Below are 14,052 nucleotides of genomic sequence, written 5' to 3' on the forward strand. Positions count from 1 at the left end.
TGCCTTTAGTTGAGTTTAGAAAGTTTCTTATATCTGTTGGTTTCATAAGCTAACTTGATTTCGGAAAACCAAAAGCTTCATGTCAGTGGATTCAAAACTACTTTGATAATTCAAAGATCACTACCTATGATGTGATTGTATTACCTTTCTTCAGATAACTGAATACCGGCTTCGCAGGAACTGGTATCCACTTGACAACCTTGCTGATAGGACAAGATATAGCTGAAATTCCAATGCAATCACCCCATTGACTCCAACTTAACCTCTGTATCTGTGAACGTAGTCTGTGACTTATTCTAAAATTAAGTCAAAAACATGCAGTAGGTTTTGTTGAACATATAGACTATACAGTACGTTGCATTCTAAACAAAATGGTGATTGTAGTATAAGAAAAAATTACAACATAATATATGATAGTTACAATAAAAAATTAATAATAACCAATTATTCAAAGAAGGAAATGAATAGATACTGGTTTTGAGCTACACAGCTATCCAACCATGCTAAAGCTTCTTGGATCAAGCCGACAACATAAGGAGAGATGGATGAATGAGCTTCTTCTTCCACAGATTCTTTCCCCAACCAAAACTTAGTCACCTTCATCTGGTTCATGGTCAGACTGCCTGTTTTGTCGGAACAAATTATTGTTGCAGATCCCATGGTCTCACACGCATTGAAATATCTTTCAATTACAAAGCAACGGCCAACACGTATCGGCACAAAGGACACTTGTAATCGGTCTCGAGCCACCGGAGAATGCAATCGCCATGAAAGAGGTGCAAGCATGGAAAGCGAGTAACTACTAGACCATCCTCAAATTCCTTCATACAAAAACCACATGACCTGTCAACTCTCACTCTCTCTAACCCCTCAATGGCTGATTTAGTTTCAGGCCTCGACTTGGACTCCTCGGCTAATTCCCTTGCAATCCTAGCATCATCTTCGTTTGCATGTATTGGGATGATCAATTCCAATACCTCTCATCCTGAAAGACCATCTTGAAGCGGCCCTACGATTGAACAATTTTAAAGACTCGTGGTAGATGCGGACATCAACATAAACACCCCCGCCATCAGCATTTTCAGTAGCTACCGTCTCAAATATTAATGTCTCAAATATTCTGGCAACAATGGGAGAGGAAAAGTGTTTTACACAACTTGAATTACACTCCTACATACATCGATCTATACATGATATCCTATATATAATCAAAAAAGCAACTAAATTCCTCCACTATCCCCCCTAAATTCCTCCGTGATTCACTCCGTGAATCACGGGCATTGATTCACGCCAACACTCTCCCTCAAGTTGGTGCATACATATCAACCATGCCCAACTTGCTAAGTGAATCATAAAAGGCCTTTTTAGACACTCCTTTTGTGAGCATATCTGCAAGTTGCTCTTCTGTAGGAACAAAAGGAAAACTGATGATTTTTGCATCTAGTTTCTCTTTTATAAAGTGACGATCAACTTCCACGTGTTTTGTACGATCATGTTGCACAGGATTCTGAGAAATATCAATAGCTGCTTTGTTGTCACAGTACAGCTGCATAGTACTCTTAGGCTTAATACCCAAATCTTGTAGCAAATTTCTAAGCCATAATAATTCACACACTCCCTGAGCCATACCTCTGTATTCTGCTTCAGCACTAGATCGAGCTACCACTTTTTGTTTCTTACTCTTCCATGTAACAAGATTACCCACAACAAATGTAAAGTATCCTGATGTGGACCTTCGATCTGTAATATTTCCAGCCCAGTCTGCATCTGTAAAGCCACACACCTCAAGAATATCGTTGTGATTTGAAAACATTACTCCTCTCTCTGGAGCTGACTTCAAGTATCTCAAAATCCTCACAACAGCATCCATGTGATCCATACTTGGATTATGCATGAACTGACTTACTACACTTACTGCATATGCAACATCTGGTCTGGTATGTGACAAATAAATCAAGCGTCCAACTAGTCTCTGATAACGAGTTTTGTCGGTGGGCACTTGATCTGGGTACTCTGCTAACCGATGGTTCTGCTCGATAGGAGTATCAATGGGAGTGCAATCCAGCATACCGGTCTCTGTTAGTAGGTCAAAGATGTACTTCCTCTGACACAGATAAATACCATCACTTCCCCGGGCTACCTCAATACCCAAGAAGTACTTGAGTGTACCTAGGTCTTTCATCTCAAACTCTGTGGCTAGCTGTTTTTGTAATCTATCCACCTCAACAGTATCGTTCCCAGTAACTACCATATCATCAACATATATAATTAAAGCTGTTAGTTTTCCTTGTTGATGTCTGAGAAATAATGTGTGATCTGAATTACTCTGTTTGTAGCCAATTCTCCTCATGAATTGTGAGAATCTTCCAAACCAAGCACGAGGTGACTGTTTAAGACCATACAAAGATTTTCTCAATCTGCACACAAAGTTACTTGGAGAAGCGGTCGCATACCCCGGCGGAAGATCTATGTACACTTCTTCTACAAGATCTCCATGAAGGAATGCATTTTTAACATCAAATTGTCTAAGTGGCCAGTTTAAGTTAGCAGCAAGAGAGAGTAATACCCGAATAGTGTTTATTTTTGCAACAGGCGCAAATGTCTCATCATAGTCTACGCCATATGTCTGGGTGAACCCTTTTGCTACTAGGTGTGCTTTATACCGGCTCACTGACACATCTGGATTATGCTTCACTGTGAACACCCAACGACATCCCACAGTCTTCTTGCCATGTGGTGGAGATACAAGCTCCCAAGTATTGTTCTTCTGTAATGCTTCCATCTCTTCTTCCATTGCTTTCATCCATTTTGGGTCTCTCAATGCATCCTGCACTTTGTTAGGTACTGATACAGTAGATATTTGATTCACAAATGATTCATATGACTTAGACAATATTTTGGTAGACATAAAATTTGCCACAGGGTACTTAGTTTTAGCCTGAAGGGTAGGTTCATATTTCTTTATTGGCTGACCCCGAGTAGACCTATCTGGCAGGACATATTGTCTCATATTAGCCTCACTAGTATTAGTCCCAATAGAATGACTAACCTCAGAGGAGTGATCTTCCGTACCAGGAGTTAATTGGTCAGGTGTAGAAACAGTAGTACGAGAGACATGAGGGGCAGTTGTGTGGTTATCTTCTGGCACTTGAATCTCTGGAGTGACTATACCGGAATCACCCGGTGGTGCTTGTATAGTGGACACATTGGTGATCTCAATTGATCCTGTCACCATATCTTCTGGCGTTCTTGTCTCCCCCTCTCCAAGATACATCTCTTCAAAATATGAATTCTCCCCCTGAAGAGTAGTATCAGAAAAGGGAAAATAACTCATGTCTTCAAAGAAAGTAACATCCATAGTGACATAGTACTTTCCGGTAGGCGGATGATAGCACCGGTATCCTTTCTGATGTCCACCATACCCAACAAACACACATTTGACGGCCCGGGCATCCAACTTAGATCTCTGGTGTTTTGGAAGATGGACAAAAGCAACACAACTGAAAACACGGGCATGAAGATTATGAAAAGAGGGTAAGGAGACATGAGAAGCAAGCACCTCATATGGAACTTTTCCCTGAAGAACACGAGAGGGAAGACGATTAATGAGGTGGGCGGAAGTGATGACAGCATCACCCCAAAGGTATTTAGGCATATGGGCACTAAAAAGAATACACCGAGCCATTTCAAGTAAGTGACGATTTTTCCTTTCAGATTCGCCATTCTGCTCGGGTGTATAAGGACACGTTGTTTGATGAACAATGCCGTGCCTATTAAGAAACTCCAGAAAGACATGATTCACATATTCCCCCCCCCCATTATCAGAACGAAGAATTCTAATGGTGACATTATATTGGGTTTGGACAGTGGTATAGAAGGCTTGAAAAGCGGGAAAAACCTCATCTTTAGTTTTGAGGAGAACAATCCATGAAAGACGGGTGCAATCATCAATAAATGACACATAATACCGCATCCCTGACACAGTAGCCTCTTTAGAAGGTCCCCAAACATCAGAATGAATTAATTCGAAAGGAAGAGTATGTTTATTAGAAGTACTTGGGGAATAAGTAGATCGATGACTCTTGCCCAAAACACATGTTTCACAATGTAAAAGTGACTCATCCACACTAATGAATAAAGATGGCATAGATTTTTTCATAATAGTAAAAGATGGATGCCCTAAGCGACAATGCCATAACCAAATTTCACTTAACTTGTCAGAAGTGGAGACTAAAGCGGTCTGAGACTGTGCTCCTGGTTTCTCCCCCGCATATGTCTGATCCAGATGAAACAACCGACCCCTCATATTCCCCCGACCAATTAACTCTCCGGTGAGAAGACCCTGAAATATCACATACATAGGAAAAAATGTCACAGAACACTTAGCGCCAGCGTTCAATTGGGGAACAGATATCAAATGATGAGATAAAGCAGGTACATAGAGCACATTGTGAAGCTCTATTGTGGGAGTAATACGAACAGACCCTTGTCCTAATACGGGGAATTCCTCACTATTAGCATTAGTAACTTAAGATACTGGTGGAGGAGACAATATGGTAAAATAAGATTTGTCGTAAGTCATATGATCAGACGCACTCGAATCAATAATCCATGTATCAAAACCAACAAAGTTAGAGATATTAAAAGCCATACCAATTTTGACAGATACTTCCAATTTCGAAACTGTAGTTGCGTCTTCAGAACCCATCGAAAAGGAATTTGAAAGGATCAGGAATTAGACATCGGAATTACCAAAAAACTGATAAAAAACCAGCCTTGGGTGCATGGACACCGTCGGTGAACGTACACCGACAATCAAGAATACCAATCTGGCCGGGTCGGGTCCGGGTCGGGTCCTGGTCGGATCCGGGTCGGGTCCGGGTCGGGTCCGGGTCGGGCCGGGCAGGTATGGGTCGGGCAGATATGGGCCGGGCAGATATGGGCCGGGCAGAGATAGTGAGCCGGGTCAGGCGGGTCGATTCTGGGCCGGATCGGTCGTGTCGGATCTGAATCCGGAAAAACGGCAGTGCGGATTAGCGGCTTGATGCGGCGGCGCTGATAGGAGTAGGGCTCGACGCGGCGGCTCTGGTGCTCGGTGGAGAAGCGGCGGTGGAACGTTGGCAGCGGAGGATGGAGATAGCGCCGGTGGAACGTTGGCAGCGGCGGAAACGAGAGGCGAGCTCGGGTGGAGCGAAATGTTACCGGTGCGAGGAGCTTGAGGCGGCGATATAATCGAAGCAGTCGATCTGGCTCGAGTTCTGCTTGAGCCCGACAAGGTTGCGGCCGGACTTGTCACCTACGCCGGTACAAGTGGTCGGCGCCGAGGGTGTTGTTACGGATGATGGTGCGGATGAGACCCGCGAGGAGGAGCACGGCGGGGAAGAGGAAAAACCGCGAGGAGAAACCGCGACCTTCGATTTTAGTTCCAAGGAAAGAAACCGACTTGCTGACGTTGCAGAACTGAGCTCCAAGGAGGGTGACTGCAAGCTTAGTTTCCTCTAGTTCACCCACCGGAAAACAAACTGCAACAACAAAAAAAGAACCCAGGAAATAACAGAGCAGTGCTCTGATACCAAGAGGAAAAGTGTTTTACACAACTTGAATTACACTCCTACATACATCGATCTATACATGATATCCTATATATAATCAAAAAAGCAACTAAATTCCTCCACTATCCCCCCTAAATTCCTCCGTGATTTACGGAGTGAATCACGGGCCTTGATTCACGCCAACAATGGGTGGCTGCTCATGTGGCGGAACACCCATGCTTCTAAGAACTTGGGTGATCATATGTGGCTGCAGCTCGCAATGACTAGAAATTGTAAGTACCTGGGGCTCATTTTCAAAGCCGATCTGTTCGGCACCAAGCACAGATCGACCGCGTAGAACTTCACCATCCTCCAGCAATGAACCACATTGGTTTGACTTGTAGAGATTGAACCCGATGCGAAGAGCAGAAGATGGTATCCGTATGGATGTTTTCGACGTGATTTTAGAATAATAAGAATGCTGGTATACCGTCACCGAAGAATTCATAGGAGAACTGGGCTGCATCATCGTGAGGCATTGGAATCTGGCACAAAGGACACTTGTGATCCATCTCCAGCCACCGGAAAATACAATTTCCATGAAAAATGTTTACACGGCATTGACGGCAAGCGAATAGCTGTAACACTTTTCTCAAGTCTCACTTTCTCCAATAACTCATTCACCTGTACGTGTGCTGACGCGGTTCCATGCTTAAGCTTAAGCTTTGGATTATAAGTCACGACATATATGTTCACATGAATATGATTAGCGTCCTGAGGCATTCGACGAAGCACACTGAATATTTTGGCAACAGTGTTTAGGTGCTTCTCTTGTGCAAGAGGCAATAAGGCTTTCAACAACCTCCATGATCTTGTTCTTGGTAGGCTCAAGCTTCCCATGACCCAGCTTCTTCATCTGTGAATAGGCTTGACATGACATACATGCGTTAAACAAGTAGAAAAACAGAGCTCTTATTCCGATCGTGGAGAATTCCATGTTTTTATACTCCTAATAGGCTATGGATTTCTTTTCATACTCCTAATAGGGTAGGAAGTTGTATCAACAAGAATAGCCAGTTGTGCGAAATACCTTAAATATCCTTTATTTTTAAAGGAATTTACGACATCTAGCCACATATAATAACTGTCAAGAGGTCGGTTGTGCTCTTTGGCTTTAGAGTCTGTCTCATCTCGGCTTCTCGTTTAGTAACCACGTTTTAGATTATGTTGCTACAAAAAGATCAAAGCTTTACTAATTCGGACTTAATTTGAGACTTTTGAATGATGCCCACCAAGTGTTCGATGAAATGCCTCAGAAAGAACATTGTGATTTGCATTCTTTCAGGCAACAGTGTTTAAACTCAAATCCAATTGGGTACAGAATGTGGGTAACTCCAAGCTGTCAGGTTCTAGGGTGCAGGAGTGAAAGAAGGTCTGCAATTTTGAGAACACCATAAGGGACAGTGGCACAGTGGAGATCGTTGTTGGAAAAACACATAATGGGTATGTCCTGCCGAAATGTAAGTTGCTGTGAATGCAGAAGTTCATCCAAAATGTAATCTGGATGTAAGTTGCTGTGAAACGGCAAAATGTATGTTGCTGCTATTCCAATCAAGTTGGTTGCAGCCATCAGCAGGTATACTGCTCTGAATTTCATTTTCGTCTTTATCTTCACAACCCTATATGCCCATGAGCTGAGAACAACGTCTTTAGCTGATGATAAAATGTTCAGCACATGAAAGCAGTCAGTCAGTCACAGTCATGAAACTGTATTAATATAATTTTTAAGTTTTCATTTTTACAATCCTATGTGCCCCTAATATTTCTGTTTGCACGGTTGCATTTGAGTTGAAAATCATATCCTTTTTAGCTATCAATTAGACAAATGTTCAGCACATAAAAGATACTTATAGCCAGTCATTGCAGTAAGTTCTGGTGAAGATATACAGTATGTTGCCCAATAAACATAATGGTGACAATAATCTAAGATATGAATCTACATTACACTTGTTTAGAATATTTATAACATATTTACAAAACTCTAGTAAGTACCAATTATTTAATAAAAGAAGGAAATATATGTACTGGTTTTGAGCTACATAAGTAACCAACCCTGCATGTTCTTCCCGTGCTAAAGTTCATATCGGGTGCTTATTTTTCTTTATCTTCAGATAGCTAAAAATGGGGTTCTCTGGTAAATACTTGACTAGCCAACCAATTGGCCTAGAGATGACAGCCAAGGCTGGTCGAGTCCTTTTACCAGGTTCATGAGAGAATCCGAGTTCCTCCAAACTCTTCATTTCAATTCTTTTTCGGTATAATGTGAAGATCATGATGTGTTATGAAAATGTTTTTGATTGGACATTGCTTTCTTGCTCTGCGGGTGCCGAGTTACTTCTTTTTCCTTAAAAATATTTCTCAGATGTTATACCTGGAACCGCAATGGGAATTCCTGTCTTTTACTCTTCTTATATGGAAACGATTTTTCAATTTCTTAGATCCTTTCTGGTCAACATTGCACATTATCTTTCAATATTGATGCTACATTATAGTTTCATTACACATGAATGACCTCAAGATAAGTGTGGTCATTTTCCTTCGTATTCAATTTTGATGTGCCTAATTTCTTGTAACCTCGTGAGACTGATGTAAATCACTTGCTGGTTTGTCTGTGTTGGGAATTACTTGTGTTGTAAAAATGTAGTATAGTTGTTTCAAGAAAATATGAGAACATGTTCTATTGGTTGTGTTGGAGCTGAAGTTGAACTCATGACTATGACTTTTTCTGGTCTACAACGGATATGTGCTGGTTTATGCATTGCTTCTTTTGTGTTATGAGTTGCCATGTTTTCTAATACTGTATCTTAATTCTGGTTTATGTCAGTATTGAGATCTATAAGCTATAACCAAAGCTGGAAACTGGCTGATTGTAGGTGACCTAGAGGTCATGGAACCCATTAAGTACAATGATGGCCTTGATCGCTTCCGACTATCTCCTGCAGAACTCAACAATGAATTCACTAAGCGCAATGCTGATGCAGTATTTGCATTCCAACTGCGGAACCTTGTGCACAATGGCCATGCTTTGCTTATGACCGACACACATCGCCGGCTTCTTGAGATGGGCTACAGGAACCCAATTCTCTTGCTTCATCCACTAGGAGGCTATACAAAGGCAGATAATTTTCCATTTACTTGGTGCATGAAGCAACAGGAGAAGGTATGCACATTGTGCTAGATATATATTTTCTATAACTTCAGACTCCTAAATCTGTTTTACATATATAAATTGTTCAATGCTATATCATCTAAATACAGAACTGCTTGGCCTCATCTAAATACTGAATTTGCTTGATGTCTTCTAATGATTCCTCAGGTTCTTATGGTGTTCTTGATCCTGAGACGACTGGGGTTACCATATTTCCCTCTCCAATGCACTATGCTGGTCCAACTGAGGTGCAGTTGCGACCCAGCTGGAATGGGCCATCCAATTGAGAAAAGGGATCTATATGATGCCGACCATGGGAAGAAAGTATTGAGCATGGCACCTGGACTAGAGTGCCTCAACATCCTTTCTTTCTAGGTATGTACATTTCCTGCCTGTGCTACCTTTTGTGCCTTATTCTTGATATTACCCTCATAAGTATTAACCATTCCTTTGCAGGTTCCTGCATGTGATAAACTCAGGGGAAGATGGCATGGTTAGATCCATCAGGCTCAGGACTTCAGTTTCATATCAGGCGCCAAGGTACGCATTGTTTTATTGTAGTGTTGATTCTCGTAATCAACTGTGTAAATTTTTTTAAGTCACTAGGTTGATTGTCTTCATACATGATCATTATAAAAACGAAGCTACAATTACAGATGCGCACAATAGCCAGGAACAAAGATAGCCCTCCTGATGGATTTATGTGATTGCATTAGCACCCGTAATAGCATCTCGCATCACTGCATTTGTGCATTGGCACATTGTACCATGTGTGATTGTCTTCAATAGAAGTGAGTTGCGCATTGCCTTTAGTTTAGTTTAGAAAGTTTCATGTTTGAAGATGTTGGTTTAGATAGGCTCACGTGATTTTCGAAAACCCAAAAGCTCCATAGACATAAATTCAAAAACGACTTTGTCTGTTAATACAAACATCACTGGTTCACTACCTACGATGTGATTGTATTACCCTTCTTCAGATAACTGGATATTGGCTTTGCAGGAACTGGTATGCACTTGACAACCCAGCTGATTGGGCAAGATATAGCTGAAATTCCAATGCAAGCACCCCATTGACTCCAACTTAACCTCTCTGTATCTGCAAACCTCGTTAGAAACTCCACCATAACCACCTGAACTGCAATGGTTATACCAACGATCACCCAGAACAACCTGTTCTTTCGAATTCCTTTGAAGACATTCTTCTTCTCAACACTCCTTGCATTGAATTCATTGAACACTTGGCACAAGACAAAGACGTTGAAGATCATAGTGTTGTTTACTTTGTCACTTACACCAAAGATCGATGTGCCTTTGAACTGCAAGATCAAGAGCACAGCTACTTGGAATAGAGCTTGTGCAAAAACGTTCCTCCACATGACGTATGTGATCACAGGCTCAGATCGAAGCACTGGTGGCCTTTCCATGAGCTCTTTGGTTGGCTTATCAGTGGCAAGAGCCAGAGCAGCCATTGTGTCCATGATCAGATTCACCCACAGCAACTGGACTGCTGTTAGAGGCACTTCACCAGCTGAAGCTGCAGCAATAAAGTTGACTACAAGAGTGGCTACATTTATTGTGAGCTGGAATTGCACAAACTTCTGAATGTTGGCATAGACACCTCTTCCCCACCTTAATACTGTGACTACAGTAGCAAAGTTGTCATCTAAAATCACAATGTCTGAACTCTCTTTGGCCACTTCGGTGCCTTGAATCCCCATCGAGAGTCCTATATCAGCTTCCTTCAACGCTGGTGCATCATTTGTGCCATCACCAGTCACAGCAACCACATGCCCTTTCTGTTTTAAGCACTGCACCATCAGAAGCTTGTCAAATGGTGAAGACCTTGCCATCACACGAATTCCATCAACCCTCTGCATTCTCTGCTCCGGCGTGTAGTTTCGAAATTCTTCACCTTCTACCACTGCTTCCCTTACTACATCCTGGTCATTCGGCCTCAGTATCCCACACTCAGTAGCTATGGCTTTAGCAGTGAACACATTGTCTCCAGTGATCAGTTTCACTTGAACCCCGGCGAACTGGCAAGTTTCTACTGCCTCTCTCACTCCTGGCCTACATGGGTCCTTTATACCCACCAGACCTAATAGGATCAAGTTGTGCTCTTCTAGCATGTTGCTATTTTTTCCATCATTGTGCTTGCTTTCTTGAACTTGTTTGTGTGCAAACGCAATGCATCGGAGACTACTTGCTGCCATACCTTGAACAATGTCCTTCAACTGCGTCCTTTCATTATCACCAAGATCATTAGTAACACCAGAGGCATCATAGTAACTTGAGCACATTTCTACTATCATCTCTGCAGCCCCTTTCCAATGCACATGGAATGTACTGTCTGCTTTCCTTCTCACCAAAACCCCACTCCGCTTCTTCTGTGAATTGAAGGCCTCAACATGTTGAATGACACATATCTTCTTCAACTCATCAATGTCCATGTTCAGCTCAAGTGCAGCCCATGAAAGAATGGCTTTTTCAGTAGGACTGCCGGAAAACTCAAGACCTGATCCTGATTTAGGTTTGCAAATACTTCCTGTTGTGTTGAATGCTACCCCTTCTCGGATCAAATCAAGAACACTATGGGGAATTGATGAATAAGTAGCACCATCTCCCACGCTTTCCTTTTCAATCCAAAACTTCACAACCTTCATCTGGTTGAGTGTGAGAGTACCTGTTTTGTCTGTACAAATTATGGTGGCACATCCCATAGTCTCGCAAGCTGAGAGCCTGCGAACTAAGGCATGATCCGCCATCATTTTCTTCATCGAGTAAGCAAGAGTTAGAGTCACAGCCAATGGAAACCCTTCTGGAATTGCAATGACAACTATAATGACAGCAACTGCTACCATATCCAACAAGGCATTGACCACATCATCAATCCTCGTCTTGCCAATCTTGAACTTACCTAAACTCCCATTCTCACTCTTTGTGTTTCCTGTGAAGTAGCGTGCTAACAGAACGACAAAGACCATGAACGCAACTGCCAAGCCAATCTTAGCAAGTAATGGAGTGAACTTACTAAGCTTTTCTTGTAAAGGTGTCTGCTCATCGTTGTCGTGGCAGATGAATCTCATCATTTGGCCCCAACTTGAGTTCATCCCAACTGAAGTCACCAGCATTCTGCCGTATCCATCAGCCACTTTTGTTCCAGAATACAAGAACGGATTGTTGCTGCTATCAACCTCCACATGGTCACTCTCTCCTGTCATGCTTGATTCGTCTACTTGTAATGAATGTCCATATAAGAACAGTCCATCCGCAGGAACTTGATCTCCAATCTTCAGAAACACAACATCTCCTACTACAACCTCAAAGATGGAAACCTTCTGTCTTCTTCCACCTCTTACAACATCGATTGGAATATCATCACTTGCTTTGGACAGCTTTTGAAACTGCTTGCTCTGTCTGTAATCACTAAAGGCAGATATAGCAACGATGAGAACAACAGCAATGAAGATGCTGCCGCCATCATACCACCCTTCTTTCAGTCCATCTTGCTTGATGCCAAAGCCAAGCGAAAGAGCAGCGCAGGCCAGAAGGATGACAATGGTGAGGTCCTTGGCGGCTTGCCACATGAAATGAAAAAGGCTTTTCGAAGGTGGTTTGCTATACGTGTTTGAGCCGAATGCTTCATGGCGGCGAGCAATGTTGTCCTTTTCATCCTGAATTCCAAGCTCATTGTCAGCTTCAAGAGCTAATAAAATGCCATCAGTGCCTCCGAGGTCTTGAAGCAGACTTAGATTCTTCTCCTTCATGAGTTGAGTGAGGCTTTTGTTATCGATTTTGAACCCCTCGTTGAGTTCATCGAGATTCAAATTTTCACTTACAGAGATGCTACTCATGATTAGTGAACTCTAAAAGCACACAAGGAAGTAGTGGGAGAAACAAAGGAAATGGGGAAGGTAGCGTTGAGATAAGGTGGTATGCTGGAGGTCACTCATATATAGTCCTGCTTAATTGGATTCTGATATAACAACCAATGCCTAATGGAAGCTGCGGAGGAGCTTTAGTTTAAAACTAGTTGCTTTCCATAAAGAGATGAGGTCGAGCTTTGTTCTTCCATAAAAAAGAAAACAACACAAAAGAAGCATTATTATTATGATATAGTGGGTCATACACCATTCCAGATGATATGGACTATGGAAGCTTCCTAATTGTAATACTGACCAGTCAGAGTACGAAATGTTGGCTTGATCAACATGTGGTTTGGTTTTGAGCAAATGGGCTGTTTCATTCTATTATGCATAATTTTGTACCTGTTGTACGTTTTGCCGCTGGCTCAGTCTAGTTGTCTGTGGATTTGGTGTGTACCTAACTAACATCAAGAATTGAAGCTTCACGAAATTTCTAAGGGTTCTACCAATGCTACATATATGAAATGCACGAAATTTCGATCATTGATATGAAATGCAAGAGTTTTGGACGTGGATTGAGCTGAATTTGATCTCCTCTAAAAATAATAAATAAATGAAAGAAAAGGAAAAATAAATGGAGTTGATCCTAAAAAAACGGGTTTTTTAAATCTCTCGGGATAAATCCCTTGTTTGGCTAAAAAATACAATGAAACTTAAAAAAACCGTGATTTTGACACGGGAATATTAGGAGAAATTTGTATTAAGCCGAATACCTCCTCCAAATTACACCTCTTCAGGCGGAACCTTGAAATTCCAAAGAAGCGTCGATTTCTCGCTATTTTTTCCGGCTCCATCGCTCATCTCCAGGTTTCCTCTACTCCATGGGATTTTGTTTCTCATTGAATTTATAAGGTTGAATTTGGGTTTTCTGACTTTCAATTTGGGGATTCAATTATACTTCTTATGTTCATTTTCTTATGTGATTTCTCAAACAAATTTGATTTCAACTGCTGGCTTGCATTCATTCAATCCAATGGATGTTGATTGTTTATGGTGTTTTGAGTTTTGGGTTTCAAATATGTGAGTAAACAATATGCTCATTATTCATGATTCAATCTTCTAAAGCCCGGGTTGTAAGTTTCAATATTATAAAACTCAGTCACAATTTTATGAAAGGTTGCCTCTGATACTCCTCTTAGCCATAGCCTTCAAGGTTAAACTAAACCACAAGCAATAATAAAACTAGGAAAAAAGTACATGTTTTCGAGGGAGGAGCATGTGGGGGATTGAATTTTTGTTGTCCTGGTATGTAGATCATTCCCGGACTCTGAGATTGTGCTTTGTTCTGCTTTGATTAATGTGGACATCGTTATCTGAAAACAGTTGTGTCTTTGTTTTAATGGTTTTATGCCCCACTGGGTTTTGGAGAATGGTAAGGTAATGAGGA

At 41.7% G+C, this 14,052-nt stretch overlaps 1 protein-coding gene and 1 pseudogene across 1 annotated transcript; one reads left to right on the top strand and one right to left on the bottom strand.

The window, feature by feature from the left end:
• Window positions 1-7,712: 7,712 nt before the first annotated feature.
• LOC126790849 (ATP sulfurylase 1, chloroplastic-like) lies at window positions 7,713-9,446 on the top strand (annotated as a pseudogene).
• A 210-nt stretch (window positions 9,447-9,656) lies between these two features.
• LOC126789993 (putative calcium-transporting ATPase 13, plasma membrane-type) lies at window positions 9,657-12,736 on the bottom strand. The gene has a single exon (XM_050516117.1). The coding sequence runs from the start codon at window positions 12,591-12,593 to the stop codon at window positions 9,687-9,689; it is 2,907 nt and encodes a 968-aa protein (XP_050372074.1). The 5' UTR covers window positions 12,594-12,736; the 3' UTR covers window positions 9,657-9,686.
• Between the last annotated feature and the right edge of the window lie 1,316 nt (window positions 12,737-14,052).

Source organism: Argentina anserina, chromosome 4, assembly GCF_933775445.1.
Source record: "Argentina anserina chromosome 4, drPotAnse1.1, whole genome shotgun sequence".
Classification (NCBI taxonomy): domain Eukaryota; kingdom Viridiplantae; phylum Streptophyta; class Magnoliopsida; order Rosales; family Rosaceae; genus Argentina; species Argentina anserina.